General features: G+C 35.2%; 4 protein-coding genes across 6 annotated transcripts; 2 read left to right on the top strand and 2 right to left on the bottom strand.

Moving 5' to 3' along the window:
• Nucleotides 1-56: 56 nt before the first annotated feature.
• LOC120137895 (protein LIKE COV 3-like) lies at nt 57-2,506 on the bottom strand. The gene is made up of 6 exons (XM_039153534.1): nt 2,367-2,506; nt 1,976-2,028; nt 1,149-1,258; nt 889-1,056; nt 449-673; nt 57-348 (listed from the first exon to the last, which is right to left on the bottom strand). Exons 1-6 carry the CDS (start codon nt 2,472-2,474, stop codon nt 224-226), a joined length of 789 nt encoding a protein of 262 aa, XP_039009465.1. The 5' UTR covers nt 2,475-2,506; the 3' UTR covers nt 57-223.
• Nucleotides 1,356-14,039, top strand: LOC120137891 (zinc finger protein GAI-ASSOCIATED FACTOR 1-like). Of its 3 annotated transcripts, none has more exons than XM_039153529.1 (5): nt 1,356-1,384; nt 11,439-11,636; nt 11,727-12,123; nt 12,212-12,480; nt 12,875-14,039. In XM_039153529.1, the coding sequence occupies exons 2-5, from the start codon at nt 11,510-11,512 to the stop codon at nt 13,642-13,644; spliced, it is 1,563 nt and encodes a 520-aa protein (XP_039009460.1). In that variant the 5' UTR covers nt 1,356-1,384; nt 11,439-11,509; the 3' UTR covers nt 13,645-14,039. The 3 variants fall into 3 exon arrangements, 2 of the variants coding, with proteins under 2 accessions (XP_039009460.1, XP_039009461.1); XR_005517464.1 differs by lacking the exon at nt 1,356-1,384 and having other exon boundaries at nt 11,099-11,636; nt 12,875-13,747; nt 13,837-14,039; XM_039153530.1 differs by lacking the exon at nt 1,356-1,384 and adding an exon at nt 12,491-12,499 and having other exon boundaries at nt 11,102-11,636; nt 12,212-12,361; nt 12,912-14,039.
• On the bottom strand, nt 6,646-9,404 carry LOC120137894 (splicing factor 3B subunit 4-like). The gene is made up of 9 exons (XM_039153533.1): nt 9,077-9,404; nt 8,938-8,986; nt 8,721-8,809; nt 8,574-8,630; nt 8,411-8,473; nt 8,252-8,317; nt 7,543-7,629; nt 7,281-7,374; nt 6,646-7,155 (listed from the first exon to the last, which is right to left on the bottom strand). Exons 1-9 carry the CDS (start codon nt 9,179-9,181, stop codon nt 6,662-6,664), a joined length of 1,104 nt encoding a protein of 367 aa, XP_039009464.1. The 5' UTR covers nt 9,182-9,404; the 3' UTR covers nt 6,646-6,661.
• Nucleotides 14,040-18,060: 4,021 nt separating the features above from the next.
• On the top strand, nt 18,061-19,464 carry LOC120137893 (geranylgeranyl pyrophosphate synthase, chloroplastic-like). The gene has a single exon (XM_039153532.1). It carries the CDS (start codon nt 18,342-18,344, stop codon nt 19,446-19,448), a length of 1,107 nt encoding a protein of 368 aa, XP_039009463.1. The 5' UTR covers nt 18,061-18,341; the 3' UTR covers nt 19,449-19,464.
• The last annotated feature ends 963 nt before the right edge of the window (nt 19,465-20,427 follow it).

Raw genomic sequence — 20,427 nt, forward strand, 5'->3', positions numbered from 1 at the left:
AGCTTAATTTTTGGCTATGGGATTGGATTATTACAAGCTTGATGTCAATTGTAGTCTTAAAATCAAGGTTTGAATTAGGTTCTATATGTATTCATTTACAACCCAGCAGAAAGGGTAAAATAAGTAACCATATATGTCTGTATCTGTACTTTCAAGCTCCAATATCAACCATTAAAGTCAGCGGAGAAGCTTCTTCCACGCAATTGCTCTGAAGTTAAACGCTTCAACTGCCATCAACTTGGGAAGTGATGGAGTTTTGGAGTCCAGCGGTATCCTGGGCTTCATTGGCTAGTGCATCCAATGTGGTCAGTATACGAGGTACGGACATGCCACCAGATATGACAATTTCTACATCAAATGAAAATTCAAAACAATGTTACATCTTTGTCCCCGTGAAGAAATATAAAACATTCTGTTTTTGTTGGATAAATTGGCCTGAAAATCTTACCAATTCCTTCTCGAACGGAGAGATTAGGCCTTAAAATATCGTTGGAGCTAATGAGAAATATGTCTCCAATGTAAAGGTGGTTCGAGGGTACGTAAACGCAGTGGAGTTCTTCTGAACCTGAACTCCCATGAAGAATAACTGTTGAAGTGATGAAGCCGAATGCGTATTCTCCAATCCGAGGATGCTTAATAATTGCCACTTCTTTGAACGCCTTTGATTTCTGATCTGGAATTCATATAGTTTCATACTGCTGTTAAAGAATACATTATCCCGACTCTTCATTTTAACACCCGATTTGGATGTATACTCGAAAAGACTAGCAAAAATACTCATATCGGGCATACAGCCATATCAAATTCTCACCAGAATTCTAGTAACATAGGTTTCAGAATATTTGAATGTTGAAACAAAACTAATGATTGTGCTCAGTTTTTAATTACCCGGTGATATTGCCGCACTTATTTGTTTGGAAGCTGAGTATATATAGCTAATGAATGGCATTTTCCTGATTAACCATTCTCCCAGACTAAGCACAGATGCTCCCAGCCAAGAGGACATGAATACACCAACTACGAAGATGAATGCGATAGAGGTCACAAATCCAAGGCCTGTGAAAATATCGGTTACCATTAGAGCTGACAAAGAACCTGAAAAGACCCAAACTCAATGTAAAGGAGATGAAAATACATAATGAACTAACCAAATATGTTAATCCCAAGATGTTTATATATTGGGGAGAAAAATCCATCGACAAAATGAATGAACCACCAAGTTATATAGAATGTAACTGTTATAGGAAGTAATATGACACTGCAAAAAAAAATGGCAGTTATGAGTCAAATAGAATTGCAAAAATGCTGGCTTAACAAGAAGACAAGATATATCTTACATATATATATATATATATATATATATATATATAGAGAGAGAGAGAGAGAGAGAGAGCTTACTCAAGTCAAAGTTTATCAGACAGTCATTAGAATGTGAATCTAAACTATTAAAAGTTGAACCCAATCAAATTATTACGTTAGGTTCAAATTCAACTCAAGTTGATAACTCTTGGTAATTTTCCCATGACAATAGCAACTGTGCCACTCTTATGTTACCTAGACTCGAGGGTGGTATCGGTCATGAGAATGTGTTTGGTGTATTTGATATCCTTTTTTTTTATTATTATCTATAATACTACACAATATCACACGTTTCTAAATTGAAATGAAATATTCGGGTAAACGGAAAATCTGGGGATGATACAAGGGACCTTTTATTAATCTATCAAGCAAATTAGTTATATAGGAAAAGATTTACGAAATGGACGATAAAATTACAAAAATGAGATATCCTGGTGTTGCCAAAAGGAGTAGAAACTAGCAGAAGTAGAAGGATTTTACTCTAACCAAATTCAAAACTACGCTTTTCTTGGCTAAAAAGTTGAACAAGCAACACAAAATTTGGAAAAGGGATTGGCTAAATACGCAAACAGATGTTTTGAAACAAGAGAATCATTTAAAAAGGAGAAATACTAACCATCCGGTCATAAACTTTTTGGAAGCCCAGCTACGGATGACTTTGTAGAATGCCTGCAAAGAAGAACAAAAACCAACTTCAAACATCTTAAATTAACTTAACTTCAAAACTGAAAATTTCTAATCGAACTTGTGATTTGTTAAATTTGTAGCAAAACCTAACATTCATGGGTGAATCTCCTAATTTTTTTCGATCGCCAATCATTACTTTGCTTACACCAAAGGTCAAGTAAAGATTCTGAACCATAGAAAAAGTATACTTCAACGAAATTCAAGAGATCAAACAAGAAAATAAGTGAAGCAACTTATTCTTGATTTAAAACGTTTAAGAAAACAAGCAAGTAGAAGAAACTACAATATAAAAAAATGAAAGAAACAAAAAACCGGAATACCTCTTTGCTAGAAGAATGAGAAATCGAAGCCAATGAAAAACTGCCGTTTTCTGAGTTATTTACAACTGATATTGGAATCAAATTCATTTGCTCTTCCCTCGTCTCCATCTCTGCTTTCAGTTAGGATTAACAAACAACCCAGGAGGAGGTTGCCCGCTCTTTTAAGCAACGAACTCAATCGAGCCTGGGCTTTTCCTTTTGAATTTGAGAGGGCCACTTAAGCCCATAAATGTCATTTTTATACGTCGGTGTCGAAAGCAACCCGGCCCGTGTCATGTTACATGTGTGTGTACATTTATTGAAGAAAAAAATAACACGTATGACAATGAATATGACTAGCGCGAGAAACTTTGAAATGATAATTGGGACATGGTTGAATTAGGTTATGCATATAGGTTTTTTTTTAACTATTGGCTATCTGATCTATTGATCTACTAATCCAGATCAAATATCACAGAGTTAAAGGTGACCCTTCTAACCCAATTTACTCCATTCGCAATCGTAATAATAATTTGAATTATATAAATTTTAAATTTTATTAAATATCGTAATAATAATTATATCCATATATATTATATATATGTATATTTGAATTATATATGGACATGATTATTATTATGATATTTATATAAAAATGTAATCTAAATGTGATATTTGTCATAATTAAATAGTATTTTAATAATAATGTGATATTTATCATCATCAAATAATATTTTAATAATAAGTAATATATGTAATGAAATAAAAGAAATGAGGGAAAATAATAACAAGAAAAAAATATATGAGAATAAGGAAGGGGATATTAGGGATGGGCATGAGACCCGAACCCGACGGATTTTGACCCGATCTGACTCAATCCGATCTGATTGGGTTTTTTTAATTTGAGTACAGGTTGAGTCGGATTTTTTTAAAGGTAATGTTTGGATTCGGATTTAGGGTGAAAAATACCCGACCTAAAAAAATAATTTTACCTTATATATATTTAGGGATAATTACAATAATACCTCTATATATTATTTTTTTTCAATTGAATCCCTTTTTGTATTGAATAAAAAAAATATATTTTATTATTTTGGGCCAGGTCGGGTCAGATTCGGATTTTATCTCAAAAAATGGGGTAAAATTCGGGTTGGGTAGAGGGTGTATATTTTCGGGGTCTGGTCGGTGGAGGGTGTTAAATTTTCGGGTCGAGTTAAATTGGCCGAAACCCGACCCGTGCTCATCTCTAAAGGATTATATTATTATATTAAAGTAAATTTTATATATTATTATTTTTATTTTATATGTTTACCTACACCAAGAGTAGATAAAATATGTAAAATTTCAATTTCATAAATAATAAAATATATCATAATAGATATCTATTTAAATAAATAAATATCCATAACAATTAGGGATGAACGATGGGTTGGGTTTCCAATCAACCCGATCCAACCAAAAAATTGTTTACTGTCCATCCTACTTGAAATTTTTCATCCGATCCGAATTTGATCCAATTTTTTTGAAATAAAATCTTAAAAACAATTAGATTCGGATCTCATGTCCATCCCTAATAAAAATAGAGAGACTTTTTAGATCCCTAAGTTTATTTTTGTATAAAGACAAATTTAAGCATTTTCAACATTAATGCAAAATCGAGCAAAATGAATAGGCAGTTGGCTCCATAGTCATCCTTGTCGAAATCCCTGAGTTTTGGATCCACTTGAACCCGAATCAGATAAAGTTTCAGTTGACTCTCCTCACTCCAAATCATCCAAAACTTCACTGCTTGCTTCCATTCTTTCCATTACCTTTGATTCAATTTATCATACAGTTCGAATTCCAACAAAAACAAAACAAGGAAGGCACTCTACTGTCATGAATTCACTACCACAGAGGCCATAGAGTGTTTTTGTTATAAAGATCGGAGAAGAGAGATGTCCTTTCCAGGGGTGGATCTTAAGATTCAATCTTGGGGGTGCCAATTAAAAAATATTTTTAATATATTTAATTAAATTTTACTATTTTTTAAATTAAGATGAGTTTTCATTAATCATAAAATTTATCATTAATAAAGTATGTAAAAATAACAAATACACAAAAAAAATTAAGTCTCGAATCATTACAGTAATACAAAAACACTCAAAACACAACGAGGCTCGAGTCTTGAAATCAACATTAACCGAGTTACCCGAACGGAAGCGCCGTGGCCTAGTGGATGATGATTGCTGTCCGATATGTGAGGCTGGTGAAGAATCTATAGTATATACCCTCCGCGATTGCCATACTGCTCGTACTTTATGGATGCAGCTAGTTCCCCAAGATCACCACGAGGTATTCTTCTCGACTCCCTTTTGGACTGGCTTAACTTAAATTTGTGTGCTTCTGCAGGTTTGGACACTAGTGATTATAAGTGGAATCAGCTGTTTGGAATCCTCATTTGGAAATTGTGGAAGAACAGAAACAATGTAGTGTTCAAGGGTTACGTAAATTCCGGTTTGGACGCTATTACCGCAGCTAAAGCTTGGGCGAAGTCGATGAAAGATGGTCGTCGCAAATCTCTGATGCGAGTGAACAATCAGGAGTCGCATAGTTGCTGGAGAGCGCCGGTAAGTGGAACTCTCAAGCTCAATACGGATGGCTCAGCTCACCCGACAACTATGGAAGCGGGATGCGGCGGTGTCATCCGGAATAGCAGTGGCGAGTGGATCTCAGGCTTCAGCAGGAATATTGGTCGTTGTTCAGCTTACCTGGCCGAACTTTGGGGTGTTTTGGATGGCCTGGAGGTCGCCTGGTCCCTCGGCGTCAGACGGCTTCAGGCCATGGTAGTATGCCAGACACTCCACGGTTGTTTGTACAAGAAAACAACAATATGCCAATAAAATGAGGGAATCGAAGAACAAAAGAAGCCATTTTTAGAATGGATGAGCAATGGAGATTGAAAGAATTTTTTTCCATATTTTAAGTGATTGTATGAGGCCATTTTTGCTTCAATTATTTTTAGTTTATTTTTTTTGAAAAAAAATAAACATTCAATAAAAATCTGTAAACTATAAAAGAAATTCCTTATAAAAAATTGAAAGCTTATCTAATGAGGAAGTTAAAATCTTCAATTCGTGAAAGGCTGAATGATAAATGAAATACCCAACCCAACCCGAGCAATGACTAAGCTCAATATATATTCCTTTTATCTAGCCTAATTAAATCACAAGCGATTATTAGTCACATTACTATATAATGTGATGTATATTAAAGCGGACAAGTGTTTCTTTTTTCTGAAAAGGTTAGTTGGGAGAAATTAGTTTTCCATGAAACAATTAGTATGTTAGAAGAGTTAGACCATCATGACCAGAGATGACAATTGGTCGGGTTGTCGGATTTTTGACAAATCGATCGACCTAAAAAATATATATCCTTCACCCGAATTTAATTCGACCCAATTTTTTAAAGTATAAATCCAACTCGATTCGATCCGACCCGACATAAATTAAAAATCTAATTAAAAAAACTATAGAGTATAAAAAATTACTCTATTATCCTAGGTAAGATCAGATCTAAAGTTTTTTACTTCTATCCGAATCCAACCTGAACTTGAAAATCCCATTTAAAATAAGTTGATCTTATCGAATTGAAAATCCGAACCCGACCCCGTCAGTTTTGAGTTAAATTGTCGTCGTAATCATGAGAGACTTTTAAAGAAAGATTGTTCACTCTTGATGCCATTATATCACGTGTGATAATTGATATCATATAAAAAAACAAATAAATACTCTTCTTCAAGCTAGGGCCCACTCTCTCCACTTTCACCACAGAAAAATCCTTTTAAGGTAAATTCAAACCAACCAATGAATTTCCACTAGAGCAAGAAAATATCAACCATCAAATGTGGATTAACCTCCTCTCATCTTCTAAACCCTCTTGAGCCACCACCCCACGTGTTGTTACTGAAAAAAACATGCTTCCTATTTCTCATCCCTCTCTTCAATGCAAAACGACATTTGGGGCATGAACTATAGATATAGAACAGCTGGCTGAAACAGGGATAAAGTAAAGTGATTCATGTTACAGAGCTGGGAGCATCGGAACGAGATGTTTTCATCGAGAAGCTCATTACTAATAACTCGATAAAATAGATATAATTTAAAGGATAAATGGTCCAATTAAGCCAAATCAGTAAACTATATTATGGCCAAGAGAGCATCTCATCGAAAGTCTCATTTTCAGATATGAATGCATCAATAGAGTACAATATCATCTGTATCATCAAACAAAAATGCACATCTGGTGAATCAAGAGAAAACAGAAATTAGGATAATTCAACTCGAAGACGGAGGGGGTGGCATTGACATTTGCGGCATAGGAGGCCTTCCACCCATTTGTTGTTGTGGTGGTGGTGCTTGCTGAGGCCAGCCATGTGGCGGTCCCATCGACATTGGTGGTGGAGGCCTAGAAAGACCAGACATTGCCTGTGGAGGTGGTGGCATGTTTGGTGGAGGGGGCCTGTACTGCATGGGGGGAGGCGGCATGACTGGAGGGGGAAATTGTTGTCCAAGATGTTGTGGTTGACCCTGCCAAGGTGCTTGTCCGCCAAGCTGCATTTGTGGGTATGGAACATTTTGAGGGGGTGGTGGACGAGCTACTGGCATCGGGCTTGGAGGAATAGTACCATTCGGGAAAGGTCGTGGAGGCACCGCTGTGCCTATACCACCATTGGCCTGGGGACCAGAAGGTAGCGTAGGAGGTCCACTTGCAAACAAAGTATGGGGCCTGCTCTTCTGGGAACTTGGATTACTTGCAGCCAACACTCTCTCTGTAACACAAGGAAAAGTTTTAGAGCTACCTACAGATTGCTATGGCAAACACATCCGAAATAAAAATAACAGCGAAAAGAAAGGCACAACAAGGTTGCATGCGGTGAAAACTGTCAAAACGCACCTGCTGGGGTGCCATGACGCTCCCCTTTGGTGTCTTTCTTATATGCATAGGAAACTGTTATTTGACGGTTACATAGGTATTGGCCATTCATGGCCTGCAACATCAAAGAGAAAGTAAACATATTTGGTGAGATAGAAGAAAAATTCAATGATGTATAGACCGTTGTCACATCAAACATTCAAATTCCATTGAGGAAGTGACATCAGCAACAAAAAATTCAATTCCATTAGCATACAACATGTAAGTGGCAAAGCAAAAATACCTCAATAGCAGCATCAGATGCCTCAAAAGAATCATAGCTGATGAATCCAAAACCGCGTGAATTTCCTGTATCGGGATCTCTCATTATCTAATGTCAGAAATTGATCATTGGAACCCACTATCAAAGTGCAGAAAAATCTTGAAAAACATTGAACTACTTCAAATATTTAGTTAGCTTCTTATTCACTTTCTGAACCCACATTAGACGACTTTCAAGAGATGAGCAGAATGAGACTAGGACTTATTATCAGTTTTCGTATTAATCAGTTCCCCATAAACGATTTTTTTAAAATAATAATAAGGCATATAAGCATCCCAGTCCATCTCATAGATTATGCCATTGCATGACTATGCAAACATATCAACATTCAACAATGCCAACACTAACTTAGAAAATCCAGCCACTAATAACAAAAAGCAAACCACCCTGCAGTCAATCTCACAGGTTTCAACTTCATCTCATCATCAATCACAGATTAAGTTATGAACTTATGATGGCAAACACTTCAGTTTAAACCACAAACTCTTTAACAGATGCACTGGTTGGTTAATTATAATTATATATGAAATCAAGAAGCAGCACAGCACCAATAACTAAACAAGAAAAATGGAGGCATACGCTTTCACATATGAAGAGAACTGAGCTCGTTAAGCAATGGCATACCGTCAAATAGAAAGAAAAAGAAAAGAGAGTATGTAAAGTCGGGTACCTTGGGATTTGCAACAATGACTCCAAATGCACTAAAAGTATCGTACAAAAGTTTCTCTTCCACATCCTGCAAGTATAGCCCGATAATCACAAAGTTAAAACAGGAAACCTACGACTTCATGACATCTATGTACTTTTCTAATAGTATACTACTACTTACCGGATCAAGGTTCCCTATAAAAAGATTTGCTCCAACATCTAAGCTCTTTTTATCTTGAGATGCCTGAAATCAATAAATAAAAAAACAAACCATAAGAAGCAACAGAAATAATGGTTCTTCGACTAAAAAAATTTTACATTGTTCACATTTTGGAATTTCATACCTTATTTACACGTATTGGTTTTCCATAAAGCTTAATCATGTTGAGCACCTTAATAGCCTATAAATCCAAACAAATAAATCTAATTATTTGAAAAAGAAGGAAAAAAATGAAACCAAAGGCTAAGATCCATGAAGGACTAACACTTACATAATCAGCATCTTCTTCACTTCGGAATTCGACAAATCCATATCCTTGATGCAAGTTGGTCACTCTATCTTTCGGCACATAAACATTAACTGAAATGATAGATAGAAAAAACCCCAGGCATTTTCAATTAACTCAATTCACATAAGAACCAACCGAAATTAAACAACAGTTAAATAAATTGAAAAGGAAAAAGAAAACCTAAGATGATTAAACATACCAACAGGGCCTGCTTGAACAAATAATTCCCACAATAGCTCCTCGGTTATCTGGAAAGTGAGAAAAAGATTTCAAACTGTGGAACTAAAAAAAACCAGGGGAAACGGATGAAAAAAGGGGAAAGGAAGAATAGGGAGAACCTGAGGATCGAGATTGCCGACATACGCAGTGGCGTCTTGGTTCCTCTCAGCGGAGTGCTGACCAAGCAAGTTCGCTCCAACGCCTGGAGCGATTCGCGTCGTCATTTGCTTTGGCTTCGGCTTCGGCTTCTTCCCCTTTCTCTCCTCCTGGTTGTTTGGCTAAACCCCTGATTAAGCTCTGCTCGTGTGACCTAAGGTGGTGGTAGGCGGCGATCGTCGATAGCCTAAATTGGCCCACTTTTGTATAACGGGCTTCACAGTACAAAGAAAATGTAAAGCCTTCTCATATGGGAATCTTGTTGGTCATCGTGTGCAATGACTGAATGCGTGTATGCCAAAAACTTTTTTTCTTTTAAAAATGCAGCAAATATAAATTATATAAATTTCGTTTTCCATCCTTGTCAAGCTTTAAGAATTTAAAAGAATCAATTTAAATTTTTTTAAATAATTATTAAATTGCATATTTAAAAACTTAAAATTATTAATTAAGTAAAAAATATTTGATTTAATAATTATATATAATTTTAAAAATAAATGTGAAAATTAATAAATAATAAATTTAATTTAAAAATGTAAATATCAATTTTATTTCATATTTTTCATTAACTACATTTTAATATATCATCTATTTGATTGATTTTAAGAACCAAGTTTGATTCTCTATGTTACATGTTTATTTCTTCAATTAAATTTTCATCCAATTAGATGATGAAATCTTTAAATTATATTGTAACACGTGTCACAATCTAATTAGAGATTAGATATATTAAATTAAACTAAAACTATAAATAAATCGATAAAATATATAATTATCGAGACTAAGTACGTATTATACAAATTTCTTTAATAGTGACATTAGTTTTTTCGTTAAAGGTTAATAGTAAGCAACTTGATTAACAATAATTAAATAATTAGATGGTCTGATTGATAAAGTTAAAGAAAAGTTGTCACATGAAAATATACAAAGTAGTCGTAAGTATAGTTTACTTTTTTGTGTCCTCCAGTTGCAAGACTTCGCTTTGACTAATCTAGACCGATCCGGGTCGCACACTTGGTTTTGGTGAGTGAGTCTCCCAACATGAATTTTCTGCATACACAAGAACTCGAACTTGAGACATTATTTAAGCGATGTTAAACTGCTTACCACTTAAACCAACCACGTTAGTATCGTTTATCCATTTTTGAAATAAAAAAAGTTTATAAGTTAGATAAACCAATAAAATGTTATTTTTAAAATGATTTAAGAAATTGTTAATTTTATAGAATTTAATTTAATGATGTAATATTTTATTTAATTATCGATATTATATTTATTAAATAATTAATTCAATATAAATATTAAAGAATTTTATTTGTAATAATAGTTCTTTCAATTCAATTTAATTCATTCATAATATTAAAACCAAAGCCTATAATTTTAATTGTATAACATATTTTCTTAAATGATGTATATTTATTAAGTACTTTAAAATTTTATTAAATGATGTAAAAATTATAAAATTAAAAAACTAAAAAATAATATATATATATATATATATATATATATATTGAATAGCTCAAAAATAATATAAAATAATGAGATTCTCTTGAAATCAAAATATAAAAAAAATCAATATTTATATACAGAAGTCCACATGATTATCATTATAAAACTAGGCAGTGTAGGTAGGAAAGGAAAGAGGACACGATGTGAATTTGGGAAAAATCAAATAAGCCAAGTTCTAAAGTCCAAAAACAGGTGTCAAACTATAATTGGATGAAATAACAAAACGTTCCTATCAATGACAATTGTAGTTTGACTTTTCATGAATTTAAAGCACTACAGCTCTCCCACGTCGTGTCAGAAGACAATCCACCACTTCATTGCACGACAAAACACCATCCCTAACAAGTAAACTGCAAAAATTAAATTATTACTTCCTAAACAATTAATCCAATCCTAATCAAAATTAACTCATTTTTATAATTTAAAACTTATATTGTGTTTTTCTTCTCTGAAAAGTATTCCAGGAACTTTACCTGGATCTCTCTTTCTCCATTATTTTTCTTCCCTTTTCTCTAAAAGAACTTTCCCATGAAGTTCCTCTGTTTCCCGTGATCTTCTTTCTCTGTGTTTTTTTCCTGAGATTTTTGTGTTATTTGATTCAGCTTTGACCTTTGGATTTTTCAGCTGTTGGGGTTTTCGATTGGATTTGGTTTCTGGGTTTTGATTCCTTTGGGGGTTTTCGTTTTTTCAGAGTTTGGGTTTAATCATTGAGCCTCTTTAGGTAATGTGAATTTTAGTGAGAAACTGAGCAGAAAGCTGGTAGGTGGCCTAAAGCTTCAATAAAAGCTAGCTTGACAGGCAGATGAAAAAATAGAAAACAAAGCTCTGAAAAGAAGAAATAATCGAACTTTGTGTATGAAAAATATACTCCTTTTTCTTTGGAAGTTATGCCGGTTGAGTTAGATAATTCCTCCACCACCTCCGGCGGTGAAGCCAGCGTCTCTTCCTCCGGTAACCAAAACCCACCTCCCAAATCCACCGTCAAGAAGAAACGTAACCTCCCTGGCATGCCAGGTGCCACGAAAATCAACTGACCATTAATCAATAAATAGGCAAACCTTATTTTAACTTGTTACTGATTTGATTTTTTTTGGGCTGCTGCAGATCCAGATTCGGAGGTGATCGCTTTATCTCCGACGACTTTACTGGCGACGAACCGGTTCGTTTGTGAAATTTGCAATAAAGGGTTTCAAAGGGACCAAAACCTTCAGCTTCATAGACGAGGCCATAATTTGCCATGGAAGCTTAGGCAAAGATCGAGTAACGAAGTGAAGAAGAAAGTTTACGTTTGTCCTGAGCGGACTTGCGTTCATCACGATCCATCGAGAGCTTTGGGCGATCTTACGGGAATTAAGAAACATTTCTGCAGAAAACATGGAGAGAAGAAATGGAAGTGCGATAAATGTTCCAAAAAATACGCTGTTCAATCCGACTGGAAAGCTCACTCTAAGATTTGTGGTACTAGAGAGTACAGATGTGATTGTGGAACTGTGTTTTCCAGGTGCTGAAAACAATCTTAAGATCCAATTAACAAAATTGCATCTTTTGTGGAATTGACTTTTGATTTTGTTTTTCGTTTGATTTGGCAGGAAGGATAGTTTTATTACCCACAGAGCTTTCTGTGATGCATTAGCAGAGGAGAGTACTAAAGCCCCACCACTACCTGAGCCTCCCAAGAAGAATCAGAATCAGGCTGATGCCGATCCCAAATCGAACTCCGATCCGAAACCTCTAACGGCGGAGCCGGAGCCAGCAAAGGCACCGGTGCCTTCGGCTGCAGCTTCAGCTTCAGCCGCACCAGCTCTGCCTCAGTCAACTAGTTTGATATCTTCTTCAGTTTTTCCTATCAAAAGTTCTGGTAAGTTTTTTATATGTTACCAAATTTGGATATTTTCGATCTTGTTAATTGCGATTTTGTTTAAAATCAAACATAGACAAATTGTTTTTGTTGTTATTATGTCTTTGGATTAACCTTGGAACATAGTAGGTTTTTGTCTGTTACTGATCTTGTTTTCTTGAGGTTTTAGTACCTTAGCTTGTGAGACTGATTTGTGGTTTTTTATATATTACCATACTGATTCAAAAGCTAATGGATTTAATGAGAAACGAAATTATTATTGATTCTGCTTTTCGCTCTAAAGTTGTTTCATAAAGAGCAATCTTTTAACTTTACATGCCACTGTGCTTTAGATTTTTAAGTCTGGTCCCTTCAATGTTTTTTACACGCCATTTATGTCGTTTTTTTGTTGCAGAGTTGTCTGAATATCCCATTCCTACCGTGCAAGGAGCTTCAGTTCCAGCACCAGCACCGGCACCGGCACCAGCTAGTGTGAATGTAAACTGTAGCAGTAGCACTGGCTCAATCAGCAATAGCAGCAGCATGTTTGCCAGCTTATTTGCACCCTCAACTAAATCTGCTAGCTTACAACCTCAGGCTTTCACCGACTTATTTCAATCTATGAGCCGACCAGATCGTCCCGCTGACCTTGCGCCTTCTACATCTGCCGAACCGATTTCTCTATGCCTCTCAACCAACCATGGCTCATCAATATTCGGAACTGCAGGGCAAGAACGCAGGCAGTACGCGCCACCACCGCAACCTGCTATGTCCGCCACAGCACTACTGCAGAAAGCTGCTCAGATGGGAGCAGCAGCGAGCAACACATCATTGCTTCGTGGTCTCGGTATTGTTTCATCTTCATCTTCTGCCCAACACGATAATTTGCGATGGGGTCAGAGACAAGCTGAGCCCAAGAATGCCTCAATTGCAGCAGGACTTGGACTTGGACTTCCTTGTGATGAAAGTTCAGGATTAAAGGAATTGATGATGGGAACTCCTGTATTCGGTCCTAAACAAACCACTCTTGATTTCCTCGGGTTAGGGGTGGCCGCTGGTGGCACCCCTAATGGTGGCCTCCCAGCTCTTATCACCTCCATCGGAAGTGGACTAGATGTATCTGAAGCAGCTGCATCATTCGGAGGTGCAGATTTTACCTTCAAGGACCTCGGTAGGAGCTCATAACTAGGGAGAAACAATTACTATTCCTTGAAAAACATGCACTGTACAGATCGTAACTTATAATTCTCCTAAAAAGTGCCATTGCTGATGTTACCAGCAAGCCATCAAAGAGGCAGTTGGGGTGTTTCTTTACGAACAATGGCAGAAACGAAAACGGACTTTGTTGTGGCAGTAGTAGCCTTAAGGTGAAACTCAAAAGACCAGACCGGATGTTTTGGGGACATAGGCTTTCTTGCAAGGAGATTTGGCATTCTTTGTGTCTGGTTTATGAAGCTTGTAAATATTTGTTGTTGCAGACATTGATGGTGGAAAAGTAGGATAGTTTTGGGTTGATTTTATGATCAGTGGGGGCTGGATTGGAGTTCCACCTTTTTATTTATATTTGCAAATTAATTTAAATTTGTAGCCATACGATTCCATCAATCTATGCCTTAATATTTCGAGGATTTTTTATTTCTTTTTTTGAGGAAGTTAATGCTCTTGAGATGGGAAGGTTGAGTCATTACTGAAGAATACAATGGACCACTAAAAAAAAGATAGCAATGTTTAAAAATTGGAGATAATATTGGGGGCCCCCACCATTTTTCATGCCTTAATTTTCATCTATTCCACCTATCTACAATTTTTAATGCCAAGTTGTTGATTCATGAAACAAAATTTTATTCCAAGGTAGGACCAGTTTGTCAATATTCCATTAAAAGGTTCCTTTAATTAACACTTGTGCTTAAATTTTACTATTAAATAGAAGGGGGGGAAACAAAGTCAAATGAAGATAAGCTATGGGCTTAAAAATGCATTTCCTTTTCAGGATGGGTTATAATACTGTTGTGGTCTATATCCAAAATGATACTAGTTGGGAGTTAGGGTTGGGATCCCAACGCTTTGCATGATCTTCTCCATTGGTTTGTTCTTCATTTGAACGAAAATTTACGTGCACGTAAAGTTCAAAGGAAGAGATATATGTTAGAATAAGTTAGCACTAGTGGTTAGTTTGTTAATTAGTTAGACCATATTTTGTTGGGCCATTGCTGATTACTTTGGGTATGAGTTATAAATATCCATCAATGTAATAATTTTGAAGCAAAATTAAGCTGAAAAGAGAAGGCGGCTACTGTCTAGTTGACCCTATTTCCATATGGAATGGGGTAAGGGGAGATAGGGTAGTAGGCTGTCCCTAACACTTGGTTGAGAGCAACTTTCGTGCTGATTTGTAGTTGAGGTTGGAGTTTCGATTACTCATGTTATTGTAGTTTTCTGGTTGGTTGTTAGTTTTTCCCTCTACGTGTTCCTGTGTTCATGTTTTCTATCATTGGTTTCAATTTTGTTTGGTGTGGTCGTCTCTTCTTAATTGTGATTCAATCAAGCTTGAACTTGTTGAGGGCTATTGGATGAATGTAGTTATTGGATGGGAATTGAACTGGTCTAATGTTTCCCTTTAGTTCTTTCGTTGAGGATTAGTTTTGCTGGTGGATATTAATGGAATTTGTTACGGATATCAATTTTTTTAGTCACTGTTTTAGTTGATATTTGTGTTCTACGAGGATCATATTGCTGCTCTGAAAGACAAAGGACTGGCTGGCTTTTGCAGTCTTTCTCTCCCTCCCTCCCTCCCTCCCTCGATGTTGTTTTTCACGCCCAAGTTATCTATCGAGTATCGTTGTAATTAGCTGAAAGTCAGTTTTATTGTTAGCAATTCGGTTAGATGGTTATAAGGTGGTTAGGAATGTAGCTGATGTGTATAAATATACCATTAATAACAGTGGTGGAATCACGTGCCCACCCCTGAAATTCGAATTTTCTTTGATTAGTTACTTATTTTACTGATAGTATCCATCATGAAATATGGGTTTTCTTCGATTAATTACTTATTTTACGAACGGTATCCATCCTGAAATTTCATTTATACCAATCATATTTAAAATTGTTATGTTGTTAACGTACATGTATCAATCCTGAAAAATATTTATAGATTCCCCGCTCAGTGTAAATGAAATGAAATGATATGATAGAGAGAGATTATACATCAACTTTTACATTATCTAATTGAATAAAATTGGGTTTTCAACCCTGCACTTCTTTCTTGATTCGGGTTTAGTCCAGCACAAATCTTTTGCGTGGTTCTATTTGCTAACCCTCTTTTTAGAACATTGATTGGCACCCTGTTCAAATGGGAAAATTTGTGTTTAGCCCCTCATAAGTATTAAACGTCTATATTATAATCCCCATGTCTAATTGAGTTAAAGTCACTAATCAACTTGATATTGATTCAGCTGAATAATGGTTGAGAAATCAATTTTATAAATGATAATTGATATTATTACGAGAGTGTTTTTATTTTTTTGGTATTTTTTATTTTTATATATCATTAAATAAAATAATTTAAAACCGTTGTGTAAGGATCGAATACGTAGGATCGGAAATTTATGGAGCTAAGGAAAGCCTTGGCCCCACTAATTTCTTTTGAGTATTAATTAATTTTAATATATATTTTTGAAAAATAAAAATATTTAACAGGTCCCTCAAATTAAAAAAAAACCTATATTTATAGAAAATAACAAATATTTTTACCCCAACTAAAATAAATTCTTAATTCCACCCATGTAAATACATGTTTATAAATTTATATATAGATGGTTTATCATTTACCTTCATCATATGTTGAGTAAAATATGTGTTTATATAATTTATTTTCTTCTATTTATGAATTTTTTTAATCTTAATTTCTTTTATTTCAAAAAATTAAAGTAGTTTTTTTTTCATTCTTGGTTGATAGGCGACAATATTAACCTTTGTATTAGTTGTTATCTTCGATATATCTTGTTTTTTCTCTAATATCTCTAATTTTTTTATATCACATCTTTGTTGTTTCTTTGTATTTTAGTTTTTAATAATTATGTTTTTATGACACGATTTACTTTGCATTTATGACATGTTTGTTTCTATCTTTATGTCACATTTTGGTTGTTATTTTAGTTTATTTTTTTTCTCAGGGTTAGATTTGATATTGCAACAATTAATTAAAATTATGTTTATTTGTTATCATGTTGATCTCCCTTGCTTTGAACTATTGAATTGGATTTGAATTCGCAATTTACATTCGTTAATAGTTTTTTTATTTCGCTCGATCTTGATTTACGGTTTATCGGCGATCTTTTAATAGTTTTATCTCCTTTTGTGGTTTGTTTGTCGATGCAGTCAGATATATTAGTATCTATTTTTTGTTCGATTTTTTTGTTTTATTTTTAACATTTTACTTGTATGGTCCTTGTGTGTAGGGATGTGCAAAAAGATTCGATCGATCCGATCCAAAAATTTGGATATTCGAACATTTTTTTATTTTCGGATAATTTCAATAGGGTATTAGAAAAATCGGATAACTTAATCATATAAACGTACGATATCCGAAAAAAATTGGATTATTCGAAAATCTGAAAAAAAAATTGGGCTTTTAAATACCATTAAAGCTCCAACTCAATAAAAATTAAGATATTTAATTATTTATTGTGTGTGAGTCATTAAATATGTATAAAAAATATAGTAGAAGTATTGAGTAAATTATATTAAATCACAAAAATTAAAATTATTTTTATCAAATTAAATTTAAATTCGAATTCATATATTTGGATTGGATACATATCACTATTTTAGGTATTCAAAATTTTCGGATCGAATCGGGTTCGATATCTAAATGTGCACATCCCTACTTGTGTGATCTTAAATAACTAGTTTTTATATTAATGATTACTAGTTGTATGATTAATATACGTTTATTTTAATCTTTATTAAAACTAATTGCTTCCATAAAATATATTTATCCATATAAAAATACATTTGTTCACCTAAATCATGAGTGTGACAAAATTTAGTTTAATGTAATCTTTTTAGTAAGATAATCAATATTACACCTATTGTTTTTGAATCGGTAAGTAATTGTATTTATATATATATAAAGAAATAGTCTGAGATTATTATAAGGTAATATATGTTCAGAATTTTCTTAACTTATTGATAATACATATCATGTATGTGAATATTGTTGCTCAAACTCAAAATTTTTATTAAAAAAATTAATATTTTCTTTTATTAGTGAAAGACGGTGATATGATGATATGTACATAATCACCAAACTATTAAACATTAAGATTGTGATGTTGAGTTATAACAGAAGTGGAAGAATAATTGCGAATGCAATTTCGTTTTGATGTGGTTCTGCATTGTAGTACGTCTAATAAAACGTCAAAGCCACATCTAATTTGCCTAATGGGGGGGAAAACAGGCCCATGCTTGACTCACCGGAATCCAATTTTCAGCACATTTACATATTTATATGATGTGGTTATATATCTATCTATTCAAAAAAATTATATATATTGGTGTGAATTACGAAAGATGCCATTTGCCAAGTTGCCCAAATCCAAAAATCCTATCTTTGTCCTGTTGGCTGCTGATTGGCTGATATTAGAGGTAATGCAAATCCACTTCCACTGCCATTGAAATTCTTTCCCTTCGTTCTCCTTCCACCAATTCATCTTTGGTAAGCTCTTAATTGGATCCGTTTGTATTTGGAAAGTGGAAGGCAAATTGCTTTAGAATTTCCCACTTTTAGCTGAATCCTTGAACTTCTTACCGTTGTCGCTGAAAATCCCTCCTTTTTTAATAGAAAAAACCCAATCTTTGAGGCACCCCAGAGTGAAAAAGAAATGGCTTCGGTGAATCTGGCTTCTTTGGTTCAATCTTACTCCATTTTCAACCAAGCTTCCATATCCAAGTCTTCTCCTTTGCCCAGATCGTTTCCCTTGAATCCGAAGAATCTTTCATCTTCAACCCCCCGAAACCGATGCTTTACATCTGTTCCTTCGGTTTCATCAATCCTTACAAAAGAAGACACCGTCAAGGGAGAGGAACAAGATCAAACCCCAAGCTTTGATTTCATATCCTACATGGTTCACAAGGCGAACTCGGTTAACCAAGCCATGGATTCAGCTGTTTCGCTTCGTGACCCTGTTAAAATCCATGAAGCAATGCGTTACTCTCTGTTAGCAGGCGGCAAAAGGGTCCGTCCCTTGCTTTGTTTAGCCGCCTGTGACCTCGTTGGTGGGCAAGAATCCATGGCTATGCCGGCCGCATGCGCCATCGAAATGATCCACACCATGTCTTTAATCCACGACGATCTTCCTTGCATGGACAACGACGATCTCCGTAGAGGAAAACCGACCAATCACAAGGTTTTCGGTGAAGATATAGCTGTATTAGCAGGGGATGCCCTTTTGGCTTTTGCTTTTGAACACATAGCTGTTGCCACTGTTGGTGTTACGCCTGGAAGAATCGTGAGAGCAGTTGGGGAATTAGCTAAATCCATTGGGGCTGAAGGGTTGGTGGCTGGTCAAGTTGTGGACATCACAAGTGAGGGGCAAACCGATGTGGGATTGGATCATTTAGAATTCATCCATGTCCACAAAACCGCTGCTCTGCTTGAAGCAGCTGTTGTTTTGGGGGCAATTCTTGGAAGTGGATCTGATGATGATGTGGAAAAGTTGAGGAAATTCGCAAGGAACATCGGGCTTTTGTTTCAAGTTGTGGATGACATTCTTGATGTAACAATGTCATCTAAAGAACTAGGGAAGACTGCAGGGAAAGATTTGGTTGCTGATAAGGTCACCTACCCTAAGTTGATGGGGATAGAAAAATCAAGGGAGTTTGCAGAGAAGTTGAAGAATGATGCATTAGAGATGCTTCAAGGATTTGATCCTGAGAAATCTGCACCCTTGATTGCTTTAGCTAATTATATAGCTTACAGGCAAAACTAGGCTCTATTTTGTTTTATTATTAAAAAAAAGGGCCTTTAGAGAAAGAATCAGGTGAGTAGTATTAATAGTCTTCTACAAGGATGATAAAAGATGAGAATTTCCTTACTGTTGTAAAATTCTCATCAAATGCTAGATTTAATTGTTGAACTTGTTCAGTTCTTCCTCAATTGATTACTGATCTTATGAGTTCTTAGACTTTGTATGTGGAACTTTGTTTCAAATTTTTTTATGTATCTTGGTAAAAGGATAAATCTAGTAGCATGTTTCTTGGTGATGTTGAAACTGTTAACAAACGGTCTTTGATATGCTGTATTTGTCAGAGATGGATGCGCCTGTCGAGTCCGTTTGTATCTTTTGACATCTTTCTTGCTATAACATTGGCACTGCAATTCCTTTTTCCTTTCTTGGTTAAGAATCCATCTGTTGATAGTTCTCGATTTTGGTTGTGAGTGTTGGATAGGATATACATATTCGACATGAATATGTAGGCTTTTTCATGTATTTGAAAGATCTCGGAATGCCATAGCTCCGTTACTGGTGAGCGTCGGAAACGAGTACTTAGAATCAAGTCTGAGCAATTAAGTGCAAACATGGTTGATTGCTTTGCTGTAATGTTTTACTCAGCAAGGACGTCAGCCATGTCCGTTGTAGAACAAAACTATGAAGTTTGTGATGAGCAATGGAAATCTATTTTTCTTTTCTTGGGTGCATTTGGTTTTTAAAAACGTGAACTGATGTGATAAAGTCCAGCGGAACGATACTGATCCTGTATCGACTGGTGAAAGATTAGTAACGATAACGACCAACCATTCAGATCATATAATGTTCATCTTCCATGCATGAGTGATGACTGTCGAGTCTCGAAACATTTTGATGCTTTGACCCTAGTCCACATCTTATCTTTGCATCCACGGACTCCATGAAATCTTCAACTTTGAGCAGGCTTACCAGTAAGTATATACCGATGATGTAACCGGAG

The sequence above is a fragment of the Hibiscus syriacus genome, unplaced genomic scaffold, assembly GCF_006381635.1.
Source record: "Hibiscus syriacus cultivar Baekdansim isolate YM2019G1 unplaced genomic scaffold, ASM638163v2 tig00110676_pilon, whole genome shotgun sequence".
Taxonomy (NCBI): Eukaryota; Viridiplantae; Streptophyta; class Magnoliopsida; order Malvales; family Malvaceae; genus Hibiscus; species Hibiscus syriacus.

Coding starts and splice junctions, on each gene's coding strand:
- LOC120137891 (XM_039153529.1), top strand. CDS start 11,510: ATGCCGGTTGAGTTAGATAATTCCTCCACCACCTCCGGCGGTGAAGCC. Junction 12,124..12,211: donor TGTGGAACTGTGTTTTCCAG/GTGCTGAAAACA, acceptor TTGATTTGGCAG/GAAGGATAGTTTTATTACCC. Junction 12,481..12,874: donor TTTTCCTATCAAAAGTTCTG/GTAAGTTTTTTA, acceptor TTTTTGTTGCAG/AGTTGTCTGAATATCCCATT.
- LOC120137894 (XM_039153533.1), bottom strand. CDS start 9,181: ATGACGACGCGAATCGCTCCAGGCGTTGGAGCGAACTTGCTTGGTCAG. Junction 8,987..9,076: donor TCGGCAATCTCGATCCTCAG/GTTCTCCCTATT, acceptor CTCACTTTCCAG/ATAACCGAGGAGCTATTGTG. Junction 7,375..7,542: donor CATCTGATGCTGCTATTGAG/GTATTTTTGCTT, acceptor TTGATGTTGCAG/GCCATGAATGGCCAATACCT.
- LOC120137895 (XM_039153534.1), bottom strand. CDS start 2,474: ATGGAGACGAGGGAAGAGCAAATGAATTTGATTCCAATATCAGTTGTA. Junction 1,259..1,975: donor AAAAAGTTTATGACCGGATG/GTTAGTATTTCT, acceptor TTTTTTTTGCAG/TGTCATATTACTTCCTATAA. Junction 1,057..1,148: donor TCTTGGGATTAACATATTTG/GTTAGTTCATTA, acceptor ATATTTTCACAG/GCCTTGGATTTGTGACCTCT.
- LOC120137893 (XM_039153532.1), top strand. CDS start 18,342: ATGGCTTCGGTGAATCTGGCTTCTTTGGTTCAATCTTACTCCATTTTC.